The sequence below is a fragment of the Pocillopora verrucosa genome, chromosome 5, assembly GCF_036669915.1.
Source record: "Pocillopora verrucosa isolate sample1 chromosome 5, ASM3666991v2, whole genome shotgun sequence".
Lineage (NCBI taxonomy): Eukaryota > Metazoa > Cnidaria > Anthozoa > Scleractinia > Pocilloporidae > Pocillopora > Pocillopora verrucosa.
The window spans coordinates 13,610,755-13,627,954 of NC_089316.1; the positions used below are offsets into that span (position 1 = coordinate 13,610,755).

General features: G+C 40.7%; 1 protein-coding gene and 1 pseudogene across 3 annotated transcripts in view; one reads left to right on the forward strand and one right to left on the reverse strand.

Moving 5' to 3' along the window:
• LOC131784449 (sialin) overlaps window positions 1-13,424 on the forward strand; it is a 33,706-nt gene extending 20,282 nt beyond the window's left edge. Inside the window, exons 8-11 of one of the 3 annotated variants that reach the window (XR_010717629.1) lie at window positions 7,126-7,258; window positions 7,762-8,006; window positions 8,149-8,349; window positions 12,853-12,986. Coding sequence is in view for 2 of the 3 variants with exons in the window: in XM_066167585.1 (XP_066023682.1) it covers window positions 7,126-7,258; window positions 7,762-8,006; window positions 12,853-13,092 (618 nt within the window). In the remaining variant the exon portion in view is untranslated. Of the gene's footprint in view, window positions 1-7,125; window positions 7,259-7,761; window positions 8,007-8,148; window positions 8,350-12,852 lie in introns of all 3 variants that reach the window. The other 2 variants (XM_066167585.1, XM_059101252.2) reach the window with 2 other exon arrangements.
• On the reverse strand, window positions 152-1,735 carry LOC136281252 (52 kDa repressor of the inhibitor of the protein kinase-like; annotated as a pseudogene).
• Window positions 13,425-17,200: the final 3,776 nt, after the last annotated feature.

Genomic DNA, 17,200 nt, shown 5'->3' on the forward strand with positions numbered 1-17,200 from the left:
CAGAATTCCTGAGACTTGAGAAGCGTTGTGAAGGTATGATATAAAATCTGGAGTTTACCTTATTTCTCAGCAAGAAACCCAAAAATAAAAGTGCATGATTGAAAGGGAACAGTATCAAAAATAGTTATTTATCGTTGCTATACATACCTCGTTAATCAAACAACGTAGCCTGAAGGAGTCTCCTAGAATGAGCTTTTACAAAGGCCTCGCATATCTCGTCTGCCTCGAATCTCTCAGGGTAATGCACAGCAATAATAGCGAGATTGGAAAAGCACTCTTCACACATCGTTGATCTGGTGTACGTCTTGATCCGTTTCGTGAGCGAAAAGGACCGCTCAGCTTCCGCACTACTGATTGGTAGGGTGCACGTAATGAGAAGAAGATGTTTGGAAAAGCATCCCCGTCACACGTGCCAAGTGCTAATAGAAGATTGCTTGGAAGTTCCTTCTCTGCTGACTGCCGCATAATTTGCCATATTCGCAGCTCATTCCCAAGGGATTTGGGAAATGGAAGATCATTCTCCCAAAACATCATTCCTTCAATTGCTTTAGATAGCTCCAAGGTGTTATTAACTATGATAGAGGGTACTAAATGAAGCAAGTGACGGGCGTGGCGATCTTCGTTAGTATAAAATCGGTCTCACATTTGAATAATCAAAGAATCAAGAAGGGGAATAGCCACAGACTTTTTGTAATGATCAATTGGGCTACAACTGAGAATGTTTTAGCGATTCCTCTGTATACTTGTCTTTCTGTGACTAGCTTCAACAATTCCCAATTTCTCATTAAGGTCTAATATTTGTTTGTACCAAACTTGAAAGTCGCTGTCAATGTTTTTTCTAACGGACTTGATGTTTCCAATTACTTCGTCAACCATCATATTAGCTTCAAAAATATCTTGGTCCCGTTTCCGCAGCTTTGATGCAAGAGCTTTGACTCCATCAAGAATATTCTTGGTCGCAACAAAAACCACTACGGTCTGGAATGACAACAAAGAGGCTTTCAGTCCCTGGGCTTTTGTGATAGTATCTTTGTCCCAATTCCAGCTTCAGTAGACGATTTCGGGTTTGGGTACTCGTGGGGGGAAATAACAGCATCTAGAAAGGTGACAAGCAGCTCATACATTTCCAGGAAAAGATCTAGGCACGTGTGTCTTTTCACCCAGCGTGTTTTGCATAGACCTGGAAGCTTACCGTGGGAATTCTCAGGCAGGTATTCCTTCAGAGTCAAGTCAAACAGCTGCTGTCGCTTTGGGCTGTTAATTAAAAATAGATATGCCTCGTTAATCAGACCTATCAAATTTCGCACTTCTGACAGTTTGCATGAATTTTTGTTGCGATGGAGTGGTTCAGGCAGTGAGCATAGCAATGTATGAAAAGAGCTTACGGACTGATCTCTTTTATCTTGGCCCGCACTCCTTCCTTTCCACTTGACATAACGGAAGCTCCATCATATGCCTGACCACGGATGTTGCTAGGATCCAAAGAAATAGATGGATCAGAGAGAGATTTCAAAATCTTTCTTGAAATCATGGTGGCATTTGTTCGTTCCAAATGCATGAAATTAGTCAGGCATTCTTTGACATCGTTTGGCGAAGACTGGTCCACAAACCTCAAGCATAAAGATAAGATCTCCTGGTTTGAGTATGGATCAGTACTCTCATCAGCTATGATCGTGAAAGGAAGGTCCTTAATTTCCTTAATTTTTGACGCATACACGTTTCGCGAAATGTACATTACCTTTTCATAACTTGATAAGCAGTCGAATGGTGAAAGTTGAAAACTTTTTTAAAAAATTTTATTTATAATTGATTTAGGAAGAATAAAAACAAATAACAAGAGACAAATGCTCCTAAAAGGGGGGGTTGCAACCCCCTCAATCCCTCCCCTGGATCCGCCTCTGAGTATTCGCCTGTGTGGCCTGATGACTTCACAATTTTGTGAGAATTGAAATCTCCCCCTGTCACGATTCTGTGAACTCAAAAGGGTTGTTTATTGTGCGAACTCGACTGCCGCCACGTGTGTATTCGTTGTCTCCTAAGTCTTCTAAATATAAAGATGTTCATCGGCCCAGTGGCGTGACCGTGTAACGCAATATCACGACATCTTCCCCTTTTTACAAAGTTTATCTTCAAAAGTTAATTAATACCTAATGTTCGGTTTCGATCACTGTTCAAATCACATAAAATCGATAAAATATTGTTCTTCATTGAAATCATAAAAAGATAGAAACAGAACCCAACAACTATTTAGCGGCTCAATCATTCAATGTTCAGTTCATATGGTAATCCTGATGCCACAAAGGCGGTCGACGTCTGCGTTCTGATCGACGAGTTTCAATCCTTTGTGGCTCAAGCTCAGTTCCCATCTCATTTTCAGGTGGCATTCTCTCTGTTTTGGTCTCGCCATGGAACTCCGGTGGAGGAGGTCCTGGCTCTGTCAGATTTGGCGCCGGTTTGAGGGTAGACTCGGGCGGAGTTAGTTCTACCAGACTCATAGGTGGTGCTGTTTCCGGGGTCAGGCGCAGTTGCCGACGGTTGCGTCGGTATCGCCTGCCGCAAACTTCAACTTCATAAGACCTGTTCCCCAAGGCTTTCATGCAGGTCCCCAGACTCCATTCCTCCCTTCCGGGAAGCCGCATCCTGATGGCCTGTCCACACTTTAGTGCCTCTAAAGGGCGAAACTTTTTGTTGTATTGTTGAGCTTGTCTTTTCTTGCGCTCAGCTAATTTGGTGGCTGTTTCCTGGTGTGATGGCTGCCGCAGGAGCGTTTCATGGGTTGGTAAGAAAGTGCGTGTGCGTCGTCCCATCAGTCTCTGTACGGGTGATGTTCCTAGACCCTCTGTTGGGGTGTTGCGCCAATCAAGAAGGGCTAACAGCGGGTCTTGCCCATCCGCTTTCGCTTTCGTCATCAAGTTCTTGCAGGTCTTCACGGCATTCTCGGCGCGGCCATTTGACTGGGGGTAACGGGGGCTCGAAGTTCTATGTTCAAACTGCCATTCTCTCACGAATGCACTGAACACCGATGACGTAAACTGAGGTCCGTTGTCGGTAATAAGCACGTCTGGTATCCCATGGCGGGCGAATTGTACTTTACACGCAGCTATCACGCTAGCAGATGTGGCCACCTTAACCTCCTGGACTTCAAAGAACCCACTCCAGTAGTCGACTAGGACAAAGAAATGTTGTTGCCCAAGGTCAAAAAAATCGGCACCTAGCATCGACCAGGGACGCGACGGGATCGGATACGGTTGCAATTCCTCGCGGCACTGATCTGGCTGGTACGACTGGCAGATTGAGCATTTGGAAACAAAGTCCTTTACTTCCGAATTCATGAGGGGCCAATAGAGGACCTCCCTAGCGCGACGTAAACACCCTTCGATTCCAATATGTGATCGGTGAATTTGCTTCAACATTTCTTTTCTCAGGGAAGGGGGTACCAGCAATCGCTCCCCCAGGAATACTAGTCCCTTGTCTTCTATAAGCTCACTTCGTTTGTCATAGTAAGGCGTCAGCTCAGGGGTACAGGACTTCCTTGACACTGGCCATTCACCCTTGATTGCTCCGATTAGCTTTTGCATCACTGGGTCCCTGGCAATCTCGTTTCTGAATTCAGCGAGCCTGTATGGTGCAATCGAGAGGTTTTCTGAATGATCTATCTCGGCAAGTGTACAGATCAGACTTGTATCGTGCTTGGAGGCTTCGGTGGTGTTGCGGTATGCTCGACTCAGTGCATCTGATACCCACATAAGTTCCCCTTTTTTATACTGCACATCCAGGGAGTAATTCTGAAGGGCCATCAGCATTCTCTGGAGTCTCTTTGGTGAGTTGTGTATTGGCTTGGTAAAAACTGCCCTTAGTGGTTCGTGGTCAGACTCGATGTGTACAACTTCGCGTCCCAGTATGTATTGATTGAACTTGTCGGTTGACCACACTATGGCGAGGAGCTCTTTCTCGATTTGAGCGTAACGCGTTTCGGTGTCGGTCAGAGCTCGCGAGGCAAAGGCAACGGGCTGACCCTTTTGCATCAGTACTGCACCTAGACCCGTTATGCTGGCATCGCATTGGATTGTCACTTCTTCAGTAACATCATAGTATTTCAGTACCGGGGCCTTGGCCAAGTATTCTTTGACTGTGGTAAATGCTTTCTCATGCTGTGCAAGCCAACACCACTCGACGTCCTTGTCCTCAAGCCTTCGCAAAGGTTCTGTCATGTCGGACAGGAGTGGCAAGAATTTGGCCAGATAATTGACCATCCCCAAAAACCTCTTCAGGCCTTTCACATCAGTCGGCGGTGGCATATCCAAAATAGCTTCAACTTTGGCTGGGTCTGCCTTTAGACCATCAGGAGTCAAGAGGTGGCCCATGAAACGCACTTCGGTTTGAGATCTTTTCAGCTTGAGTTTGTTGAGCTTGAGGTTCCACTTCCGGCATTTCTTGAAGAACGCACGTTCGTTCTTTTCAAGGCTCGAGTTGACCTCTGCGTCAGTTTCGCCAAATCCAGCGATGAGGAGTCGTCAGCGATAACTTCAACTCCTTCTAAATTTTCTACGAATTCATGCATGCGTCGCTGCCAAACTTCAGGCGCACTTGAGATACCAAAAGGCATGCGGGCCCATCTATAACGCCCAAAAGGCGTATTGAACGTTGTCAGGAAACTAGAAGCATCGTCTAAGAGGATTTGGTGGAAACCATCCTTGGCGTCACAAAGAGTAAATTTCTTGGCACCTGTTAAGCGGGAGGCCACTTCATCGATAGTCGGCAACTGGTAATGCTCTCGCCGAATGGCACGATTTAAATCTCTCGGGTCAATACAGATGCGTACTTTGTTTGGCTTCACTATGGCCAACATGCTGGATACCCACTGCGTCGGTTCTGTTACTGGAATAATAACTTTACGATCAACAAGTTCGTCCAGCTTGTTTTTGATGCATGGACGCAAGGCTACTGGCACTCGCCTCGGTGCGTGGACAACTGGTTGCGCCTGTTCGTCTATGGCTATTTTGTATGTTCCCGGTAGGGCCCCTAATCCGTCGAATACGTCCTCATACTCTTCGAGCAAGGAGGCTTTGGGACACTTGACGTGTAATGCTAGGACGTCACAATTATGCAAACTCACAAAGCCAAGATTGAGGCTGGTGTTCAATGATAAAATCGGTTGATAGTCTCCGTCTAAGATGTTAAACTCCATTGACCTCCGCTGTCCACGGGACCACACAGGCAGGGTAGCTTTACCAGCAATTTTGCGGCGATCCCCTGTGTACGAGACTATTTCCTTTTGGCATGGTTTGAGGCGATGAAGGAGGGTGTCCCCAGTGATTTGCTTGTATAATTGGGCCGGGAGAATGTCGCACTGCGACCCAGTATCTATTTGAAACTGGACTTCTGTCTTGGGATCTGGCCCATAAATGTGGAGTTTGACCACTGCCAATTTTTCCTGGCCTTTGCTCTTACTAGTAGTAGCACCAATGTAGTAGGGGTCGTTTCCCATGTCGACGGCTTCGTGGACCGCCGAAACTCTACTTTTCACTCCTCGGGGATTAGCGCGACATTTACTCGCAAAATGATTCATACTCCCACAGTTAAAACATGTTCTTCCATACGCGGGACAATGACGTCCATGCACCATTCCGCAATTTCCACATTCTTTAGACGGTCTTCTAAATGCTTGTGACTTAAGTTGTCGTTCTTCTTCAGGTTTTTCTGCCGATCCCGCCTTCCGTAACGCATGAACTGCAGTGTCTCCTCCAGCCATTAGCTTTACTTGCTGTTGGGTCTGTTCTGACGACTTAATAATGTCAACTGCTTGTAGGAGAGATAAATCATTCAAACGGAGAAGTCTCTCGCGGACGCGATCATCCCGTATGCCTAGCACGAGGCGGTCACGCAAAATTTCATCTGGTGTGATTGTATCGTGAGCACAGTTTTTTGCGATCGTTCGAAGCTCCGTAAGATACGTCGAGATGTTTTCGCCTGGTTCCTGGTTTCGGTTGTTGAACCTATAGCGTTCATATATGACCTGTGTCCTAGGAATGCAGAATTCGTCGAACTTCTTCAGGACTTGTGAAATGTCGTCTGCGTTTTCGTCTTCGTTCCAAATAAAGGTATCGTGGGCTCTGACGCCATCCTCGCCTATAATGCTTAGTAATGTCGACACACGAACTATGCCCTCTTGTTTATATACACCAGTAGCGATTTCGTAGCGCTGCCACGCTGCTTTCCACGATTTCCATGCGGTGGCTAAATTGTCGTCAAAATTAAGCGCTTTCGGCGGGGGCAAATTTGACGGGGGAATAAAAACTTGAGTCGGCGCTGGTGGCACAACTATGGATGCTTCAGCTGCTTCTGTCATCTTTAGGGGTGAACAGATCCCACTCCTGACACCATGTCACGATTCTGTGAACTCAAAAGGGTTGTTTATTGTGCGAACTCGACTGCCGCCACGTGTGTATTCGTTGTCTCCTAAGTCTTCTAAATATAAAGATGTTCATCGGCCCAGTGGCGTGACCGTGTAACGCAATATCACGACACCCCCTTTTATCTGTTCAACCCAGAGCTTTAATAAATATCCATTACTGACCTTGTCTTTTCAGTCAATACTGAATACTGAAAGTTATGGAACCTTGTAACTGAATTTGGTTTATAACTTACAGCATGGACCTCAAACTGGGTTAAATGGAAGTTTTCTTTTTTTACAGTACTAGAGTTTTGAATTGTTGTATCTCTTCATTTATGTCATCATGGCTGAGAAGTACCACATGTTGAAATTCCTATGCTAGCAGTATGCACGAAGTTTGTCACCAGTGACCTAGTTAAACAGCCTAGTCTGCCACAAGTCTTGTAGCTTAGTGGTAGAGCATCTGAAGTACTAATCAGAACTTCATAGTTCAAGTCATATTGGTAGTATGCTCAGGGGTCTTATTTCCAAGCATGTCTCTATCAGAGGATACCATTGTCTGTCACTCACTTTATCTTACTAATACAGACGCACCTTATGCAATGATATTTAATCATCAAAGGTTCTTTTCACCAGCTATGACTTCTTTGTTTGTGAGAGGACTAAAAATTCTTCTTTCAAACATTTTTAATGCATCAAGCATTTAAAACTTCTTTTTATTTCTGTTACAGAATGGTTTTGTTTCTGCCATTCCCTTTTTATTATCTTATTTTGTTTTGGTTGGCGGGGGACAAGTGGCAGATTGGTTGCGTTACAACAAAATATTAACAACTGGAGAGGTTCGCAAAATATTTGGTACTGGAGGTGCGTACCTGTCATCCCACATGATGCATTCTTCATGAAAAGTTTATTATTGTGAAGTTATGATCTAATTTGTTCCATTTTTCCATTGGCATCTGGTGTCATTTACTACATTAGTGATACTTTAGCTGAAATTGTTTATGTTGTGGAACCAATGGAACTTATTCTCATAAAGACAAAGGGTGAAATCCATAAAAAAACCATTTGGAATTGCTATGCACAGCATCTTCCTCTTCCCTCTTCCATGCATCTGCATGTACATGAACTCAAAGTTTTACTTTCTTTTCAAAAAATTACAGGCTTATGTAAATGTTCAGTGCCTTGGATCTTTGTTTGTGATCAGTGTGAGCAGTATTTGCCTTGTGTTTGTACATAATGATTTTTTCATACAATTGTTTTTTCTATTCAACACACAGCATAGGTACATTAAGCCACAAGTACTGAGCTCCATGACATGAATGACCCTTTTAATTATAAATACTAATCATTATTGTATTATTGTTAAGGTTTTCTCATTTCAGCATGTCTTCTGGTATCAACAAGTTATGTTGGTTGTGATGGCACAACTCTAGCTGTTGTTTTGTTTTCACTTGCTCTTGGAGTGTTAGCACTTAACACATCTAGCTTTGAAATCAATCACTTGGATATTGCCCCAAGATATGCTGGGGTCCTCATGGGAATCACCAACACAGCAGCAACAATTCCTGGGATGGTTGGACCCTACGTGGTTGGTTATTTAACCAACAATGAGGTATCATACTTTGATTTCAATTTTTTGGTTCGTTTTTCGCAAATGAATGCATATTTCTATTCATTAACCCTTGAAACTCTAAGAGTGACATTTAATTTTCTTTTTTAATATCATTTCACTTATTTCTTACAACTGTATCTAGTAATACTGCTGAATCACTCAGGTTAAGATCATGAGAGTAAAGGAAATGATCACCAATCTAAGAAGCTTTGATTGTTAAGAGAATTCTCCTCGTCAGTACCAGAGGAATGTACGGAGAAGAGTATGAGGAATATAGATACTGATATTAGGGCCTAAAGGGTTAAGACCTGCCTTTGGAGGGGTGGATGGAGTTCAGTTCCAAGTAAGTTATGATGCAACATCAACTTCCCCTCCTGTTTAGCACAAATAAATACTAGACATTTGATAAGAGAACCTAGCAATCTATCACAATTTTGTTAAGGCTTTTTTTCCAATGCATTTTTTATTTTTCAATTCTGGTAATCCATAGTGTTTGCATGGAGGGGCTATTCTCTCCCTGCAAAGGTTTCTGTAGGCCCATATTTCTCCCATACCCTGCAGGTTTACGTAGGACTCCAGTCCTTTGATTGACTCCTTCACAGTCAAATGAAGTCCTGGTTGGTTCCCCATGTAGTTTACTCCCATTTCTCAATAGTTACTTAGATATTTCCTGCTATACATGTATTTTAGCTTCACCTACAACTGTAAATGATTGTGTGATGAAAACAATTCTGAGTATCTCATCATTGAAGCCAATGGTGTAGATGCAAGCCATGATTTATAGCAAAAATTCGAGTTTGCTTTTCAGGAGTTCATTTTTTAAATTTTAAGAGAGGATGTTATGACATGTATACTACAAACTCAGTAGACCACAAAAACTTTATTTTATGACCAAATAAGGAAATAAGTCACGTGACAAGTGACGTATGACTAACCTATCGTAACAGAGAATGTTAGCATCCATCGCACAAATTTGAAATATTGTGGCAAGTCGCCCAATGTTCGACTTCACTCCTACTTTCATAGTTTGTAGCCCAATATATCCCAATAATTTTGGTGTAGTTTTTTTGTGAAAATATATTTTAGTTTTCGAGAAATTATTTTTTTCGTTCGACCGCTCAAATATGCAAATTTTCACCGTGAGTATTACCCGAGTTGTGTGACCTCGTGTCACGAATATACTTGACCTCGGTATTTCTGTCAACATAATCCCTTGTTTTATCATCTAAACTTAATCCTCCGTAATTATTGAAACTGGCAAAGAAATATTTATTTTTTGGTGAATATTTTTGTCCGACATACTTTCTCTATGTCGAATAGTAGCATCAAAACAAAGACAATTTTAACAATGACCGATATGACACAATCTACTGAGCTTCGAGCGTTAGAAGACAAAAGGATGGTTAAAAAGTTGCTATAAAAATGTTCTTCTGTATTTGTGTTGTTCTATCTTGAGACGGCAAAATTACTTTCTAGCTATCATGAAATATGCATGGTATGCCTACTTGTCGGCACCGTTTACTGGCATAAATCACTACAATTTGTAAAAAAATCTAACATAAAACTCTTATTTTGTTTACTTATGATTTTATTAGCTGTTTCGATTATTATATAGCGCCTGGGTATTACTTTTTGACTGGAGCCCAGGTTTTGCATTGTGTTTTCCCCACCCATATTTACATCATGAGCTAGTCACGCAATAATTTATACTGACACAAATGAATCTTTACCCTGTATAGAGATTTTTGTAATATTGAATTGAAAATATTAGAATATATGCCTTTTGTGGTCACTAATCGTTGTTTCAGGGGCAGCGAAGCAGTTAAAAGCGGGTTGTTGCTTCAACGCTATTGAAATTTATAGTATTTAGACAGGAGAGCAAAGAGTGATGCTCTGGGAATATAAACTTTTAGGGGCCTTTTACATGATATCGGAATGAGTTTTGTTCAAGAACGAGTTCATACCGGTTGCCACATGATACCAGAGTAAAGTTTATTCGAAACGAGTCATTTCTGAATGAGTTTATTGGGGGTTTTCATTCCAGAACGAAACACTCATTCTTGTATCTGTATAATATAAACGCGGTACGACTCTTATATCTGTATGAATCCTCTTTAGGAGCGAGGGAAGCATAGAAAAAGACAGAAAAGGACATAAATAACTGTTTTTACAGGCTAAATTATCTTGCATCTAAACGTGGTATGAAATTCATTTCGTTCCGGAACGAAACTCATTTTGGAATTATGTAAAAGGTATCTTAGGGACAGAACATTAGATTTTTGAGGTGGGGGGCGACTGGGGCAAATCACTTTTTCTCCCCACTGGTTTTAGGTGCTGACCGGGGGAAGAAGGCGATCGGAAATGGGTAAGGATGCTTGTCGTACCTTCTAGGGGTCAAAAAACCAGAGACCTAGCTGGTACGTTTTCAGGGGTGTTTTTCGCTCAATAAAACACCTGAAATAAGCATTACTAGGACGGTTTTAATGATCTGACTTGAGCCCCTAGAGCACATCGATAAAGGAATTTTTATTTTGGGGATTTTTCGATTTTTTGTTTTTGAGTTGGTAGTTTTTAGGGGTAGACATCAATTGTTGCCACTCTCACACAAATAAGACTCAGGTACCTCTTATAATTTTATAGGGGTCGCTTTTGGAAATTCCCGGCGCGCACCCCCGCCTTCTTATGTAATTGTTCCCCTGGGGTGATGATACGTGCAGCACACTTGAAATTTAGCAAGGACAAATTTTTATGTGATTTTGGGTGAAGAGAAACAAGTTTTGTTTTTTGTTCGGAAGGGCCCTTTATCACCGTATGCATAATTATGCGTCCCGCCAAAAAAAGTGATCAGACATTAGTATAGAAAACTCCGTCTCTGTCTGGATTTTTGGTAGCCTATTGACCAGTTCCCAATCGAGACTTAAGTCTGACGGGACGCGTAATTTTGCTCATGGTGGTAAGTAGCCTGCTAACCGGAGCCAGGCTGTATGAATTTTCCAGACATCTTGAGTACTACCTGTGATAGACGCTTGCCAATTCCCCTATCGGCTTTTGGAATCGACTTAACCTTACTATTGCAATGGGCGAACACCTCTTTAGGCACTCTACATCTACTATTGGAACCAAAACTCTACCCAACATCTATGTGTGAGGTAAATTGTAAGATCATCGATATCTGTCAGCGTCTCGAAGATGCCGGCAAGCGACAAAATACGATCAACTTCATTTTCTGGATCTGAAAACTTGCAACTCCGCGAGTGACTTGAAATTTCTTTTTTACAACTATGCAAGGGAACGACTAGAGATATGCAACTTCGGTCTTCTCGATTACTAAACCCACATGTTCCACCAGCGAACGATTTTTAAATTTTTAAAAATAAAGAGCAAATCTCCGTGTTAGCATGTAAGATGAGACGCTTTCAAAACAGATAATTGCCTAAATCAGTAAGTAGCTGGTCAATCAAATTGACTTTTGTAACCATTCTTTGACTTCGGCCAGCAAAGGAATCATTGATGGATCTTTAGTTTTCTAAATGCAGTATTTCCGGAAAGGTTTTTCTAGATATCATGCAAAGAGGAAAAAAAGCCATCTCTTGGTATTTCGGAGATTGATGCATCTTTGAATTTATGTGTCACGCTCGTCATGCAACTGATATAATAAGATTGAGAGGATTTTAAAACTGGCTAGAATGTGGTAGAGCATAACGTGATCATTGAAACAGCTTATAAAATCATAAATAAACAAGGTAAGAGTGCTATGTTAGATTTTTTTACAAATTGTAGTGATTTATGCCAGTAAAAGGTGGCAACAAGTAGGCACACTTTGTATGTTTCATAGTCGTTAGAAAGTAAATTTTGCGGGACTTTGAGTTCGTCTCAAGAGAGAACAACACAAATACACATGGAAATTTTTACAGCAGCTTTTTAACCATCCTTTTGTCTTTTAAAAGCTCGAAGCTCAGTAGATTCTGTCATATCGGTCATTGTTAAAACTGTCTTTGTTTTGATGCTACTATTCGACATCGGAAAAGTATGTCGGACAAAAATATTCACCAAAAAAATTAATATTTCTTTACCAGCTTCAACATTGACAGAGGATCAAGTTTAGATGATAAAACAAGGGATTATGTTGACAGAAATACCGAGGTCAAGTATATTCGTTACATCAGGTCACACAACTCCGGTAATATTCACGGTGAAAATTTGCATATTTGAGCGGTCAAACGAAAAAAATAATTTCTCGAAAACTAAAATATATTTTCACAAAAAAACTGCACCACAATTATAAGGAAATATTGGGCTACAAAATATGAAAGTAGGAGTTAAAGCAAATTTTGGGAGACATGCTGCTGTTTGCAATTGTCTGATGCTTGCTGACATTAGCTCTTAATTTATTGCCGATACCTCTTTCCTTTTCACCTCCTAATTCCCTTCCTTTCTGTGCTCCTCTCATTCTTTCCTCCACCATTTCCTTTCTTCATGGGGCTCAAATGTCTCTAGCTCCATCTACATTTACCTGAGGTAAGAGCCTAGACTCTCCCCCAAATAAGCACCCACCCCCTAGGATAATATCATCAAACAAGCACTTCCCTGAATAAGCGTGCCCCCCTCCCCCCCCCCCCCCCCCCGCTCAGGGTACAACAAAAAGCCTGTTTCTGTTGCCACTTAAATTGCAACTTTTTAAGTTTCAACTACAATGGAATCAGCACAGGTTAACAATTCTTAAGAAGTACCTCCTTTAGCCAGAATTTTTAAATGAGCACCTCAGTGCTTATTCTAGGAATGCGGTATTCCAACTTCTGATTATGTTATGTTTTTTTGACTAAAAAATTTATTTTTATCATTTCAGCCAACAAGGGCGCAGTGGCAGAAAGTATTCTATATATCTGCTGGTATTTATGTTGTTGGCTGGATCGTTTATCTGCTTTTGGGAAGTGGCAAGCAGCAGCCATGGAACACTCCATTTGAGGATCTTTTGGTGCCCATTGATATTCCCAGGGAGCCAAGAAAACCTGTTTTGACTGATCTCCTTCCACTGAACAATCCAGAATATCAGTTTACAGATGCATCTCATTCTGGAGTGGAATAGTGATTTTTTCCGGCCTGTTCTTCACACGCTTATTAGAGGAGAATGGCTATGAACACCATCTGTGTTTTATTTGAGTTTAGGTTGGGTGCTGAGTGACTATGTACAATCTTTCCTTTGTCTTCGGGGGAAAAAGGGCAGAAACAAAAACAAATTTTTAAGGAGTGCAATGACATTACCTCGGTAAACAAATGCCAGATTTTAATTTTTTGTTTCTACTTTTTTAACTTTTTTGTCATCATTACAAAAAAATTTTTGAATTTTAAATAATTTTAATGTGGAGAACAATAATGGTTTAATAATGACAGAAAATATGATTTTATGGACATCCCAAACCCAGATCTTTTGATGGAGTTCATTTTCCTTGACTGCAAATTTCAGAGCATGATGATGATTCTTAAAATTTTAATTTTTTTGTGGTTTTTAAGAGCAATTCATTTTGACCGATGCAGGATTTGCATTTCACGAAGTGTTTCTAGGTCAGAAAATGCAATAGGTAACCTTGAGCTGTATTTCCTTTCTGGGTGAAGAAAGGGGTGAAGGCATTTGTCACTGCACGAATTGATTAACGGATAGGGTCTGAATTGATCGCGCAATCATACTGTCATGAAGATAAGGCTTTAAAAGGCCAAAAGGTGACTCAACCCCCGACACTACTTCTTCGTAGCTTGAGTGCATAGCAAAGCGTGATGAGGCAGCAGAGCGTTTAAGAACATGAGAGGGAGGGTAGAATAAGAGGAAGTGCTCATCACACCCCATGCAAAGCAGATAGCTCCACTCAAACTTTTCTTTGAGTCACCGTGCCAGGTAGGAGCTCTCCTGTATCCTGAGACCTTTGTTTTGCCAGGGCTTTTCATTAACGTGCCACTTGCATACATGTTTCACAGGGGCGATCCTGATAATATTATTTGTATGAGAAGATCATGAAACCTTGATTTTCTTCTACGCTTGCGATATTCTCAAGACAAATACGGAAAAGGCTTCAGCCCCTTGCCCACTCCTCCCTTTGCGCCACCACTCACGGTGTAAAAAAACTTGAGTCAGTTTTTAATCTGTCCGGCATCAAAGTTCGTTCCAGAGTGGGCGGTGTCCGGTGTTGTGGGCTTGCTCTGACACGGCGGATGTCTATGTCTTCGCGAGTCAGCTCACTGACGATTCCAGTCCCGCCGAAGCAAAGTTTACCTCACTCATAGAGAATCCTAAAAATCTTGTAAAGCTAGATCAAAAGCATCTTTTGGCCGTATTTCATGGATACAATCATGAAACACAACAACATGAAGACCGTGGGACAGCAGAGACTTGTAGCAATGCAGACCGATTGACCCTTTTGCCCTAAAAGTGACTAGCATCTAGTTTTTATCCTTGCATTATCACCTCTGAATGCCATGTGAACGTCATGAGTACAAAAGAAATGATCACCAACTAAAGAAGCTCTTGGTTGTTCAACAGATTCTCCTTGTTAGGTCCTGAGGAAATGTATAGAGAACAGTATGGAGAATATTTATATTGTTAGGGTGTAAAGGGTCAGCAAGGTCCATGTTGAAAATTTTCATGCATACTACGAGGATAGGTATTTCGACAGGTGATTTTTATGCGCAATGATGATGTGAATTAAGATGTTAAATTCCAAGCCTTGTGACTTCAGTGAGGAAGGATGTTCTTCAGTAACGAAGACAGGCATACCCAGAGAAAACAAAGAAAACCTTGGAGCTATCCCATTTGGATTCGCAGATTCATGCCCACAAACCTCTTGCACACTACAATTATAGGATTGTGGATATGTGATGCTTATATACGCAATGATAAAGTAATTGAAGGAAGTTACTAGTTATTTATGTAAAAAAAAACATGTTATAGAGTGGATTTGGCAAGCATGATCAAAGTCAAATAACTCCCAATGCTGCCAATACGAGTCTAATCAACGACTTTCCGATTCGTACTTCGGACGACCGACCTATAGAGGACACGTAACAGGTAGGCCGTTTAAATAGGTCATGGTGACCAACTTCCTGCGAAGATAGGAATGTCGATATGTGATGTTTATGCGCAATTATAGTGTAAATGGAGATGATAAATTTTAAGCCTAGTTATCAAAGTTGAGAAGGAAAAGGTTATGCGGTGATTGACACAGACACACTCGGATTAAACAAATAAATCCAATTGCTACCAATAAGATTCGATCCCACGACAACCCAATCAGTGCTTCGAATGCCCCATGCACCACTGAGTTAAAAGAAACTGTTTGGAAAGGTGCATCCAGGCAATTATGTGAAGGAAGATTTCTTACGTTCTTTCAATATTTTACAAAATAAACTTTACTTTCAAAAACTACTATTTGCAATAGTAGCAATACTTACAGCACTAATTTTACTTACACTACCAACACTACATGACGTACTTAAAGTAACATTATTTACAATACTAAACATCGCTTACAATGCTACCATTGCAATAACACTACAGCGCGTAGTACAACGGAGAGCAGGGGAGTAGAACGTTTAATCAAACCAGCTTATTACAAAAAGTGCAGCTCACGAATTTTCCTGGCATGATATATTATAATTTTAACCATGCTAATGGTAGAATGGTGGAAAGGGGAGTTACTTATACGGGAAAAAAAGATCTCACTTCTCGTAATGTTTTGCCAGTGCACCATTTCTTTTGGCAAGCAAAAATTATACGTAAAGAGTGGCTTTCAATTTAGCTTTAAAAACTTCTGAAGATTCTTACACCTACAGAACTGATATGGAACTTTGCAAGCAAAATGTCAAATTTATCAAGCAAAACATCAAAGAGTGAAAAACTATAACATTTTTATTGATGGCCGGCCATGATAATGTCTCTTTCCAGAAGACGTCAGTTGTCTTACAGAAAAACAATAAAATGCTCGAGGGACTATTTATTAATCTTTCAGAAGTTACAAAATGGCGAATCAGGAATCTTGAATTTAAAAAGATTATTATTTTTAAAATAATACGGTTCAGCAATTTATACTCAAATACTCTAAATTTTGTGTCCAAAGTAACATTAAGGCTAATAAATAGACTTCTTTCTAGTCAACAGAGGTTACTAATCTTTTAATTTAGCGTGAACGGTCGGAGGAGTCTATTCACGGGAACAGAACTCTCTATGCAGTATTTTGGAGGAGATTCTAGAAAGATCAAACATCTCGCCCCTTATTGGCCCTTGAAAAGAATATCAATGAAAGGATACTGTTCAACATGAACATTTTTTTTCTCTTGATGGTGGAGAATCATTCATTCGGTGTGGCGCTGACCACTCCCAGTAAGAGGAAATATTGACCTGCAGTTAGTTTTGTATTGAAGATTTTTTCACTTCCTAGAAAAATAGTATCTTTAGACACTAAATCTCCAACTTTACCTATTCCACATGTGTCGTGAAAGAAGACACGATACAAAGACTTACATAACTCAGAATGTATTTATTATTCCACACAAGTTGGTTCATCATATCTTCATGAGAACACGCTTCCTTTCCTGTGAGAGTGGGCCTTGCATCCAAGCGTCTTTGTGAAACCACAGCATAGATATGGGCAAATTATGACAATTAAAATGGCACCGCAAAATGAACTTTCCTCCTACTTTTTCCAAATAATTACTCAAGAAAATTATCCAAGGACTAGCATAATCTTTAATGTGCCTCTTCAAACACATGGTTTTTTGTGCCAGAATCATAGATTCAAAGTCATTAATCAAAACCGTTTAATCTTATCCTTTCCTCTCCAAATGAAATTAAAAAATTTTTTATTGGCTACCTGTATGAGATTATTCGAAATATGACTGAGGGAGGCTTTGGACATAACTTAAGGAATAGCACATGATTTGATAATTTGTATTCTTCCAATTAGAGTGAGCCCTCTCCATTTCCACATACTTAATGTTTTTAAATAGATTTGAGGATTGTTTCAAAATTCGCTTTTTTCTTCGACAACCAATTATAGTCAAAATGCACCCCAAAATTTGAATTAATAGCTTAACTTAGTGAGGGAACGTTTCAGACAAATCATAAATCCTTAAATGAAAGAGCTCTGCTTTTCCTTCGTTCAATTTTAAACCTGAGAAATTTTGAAAAACATTTCAAACTTGACTTA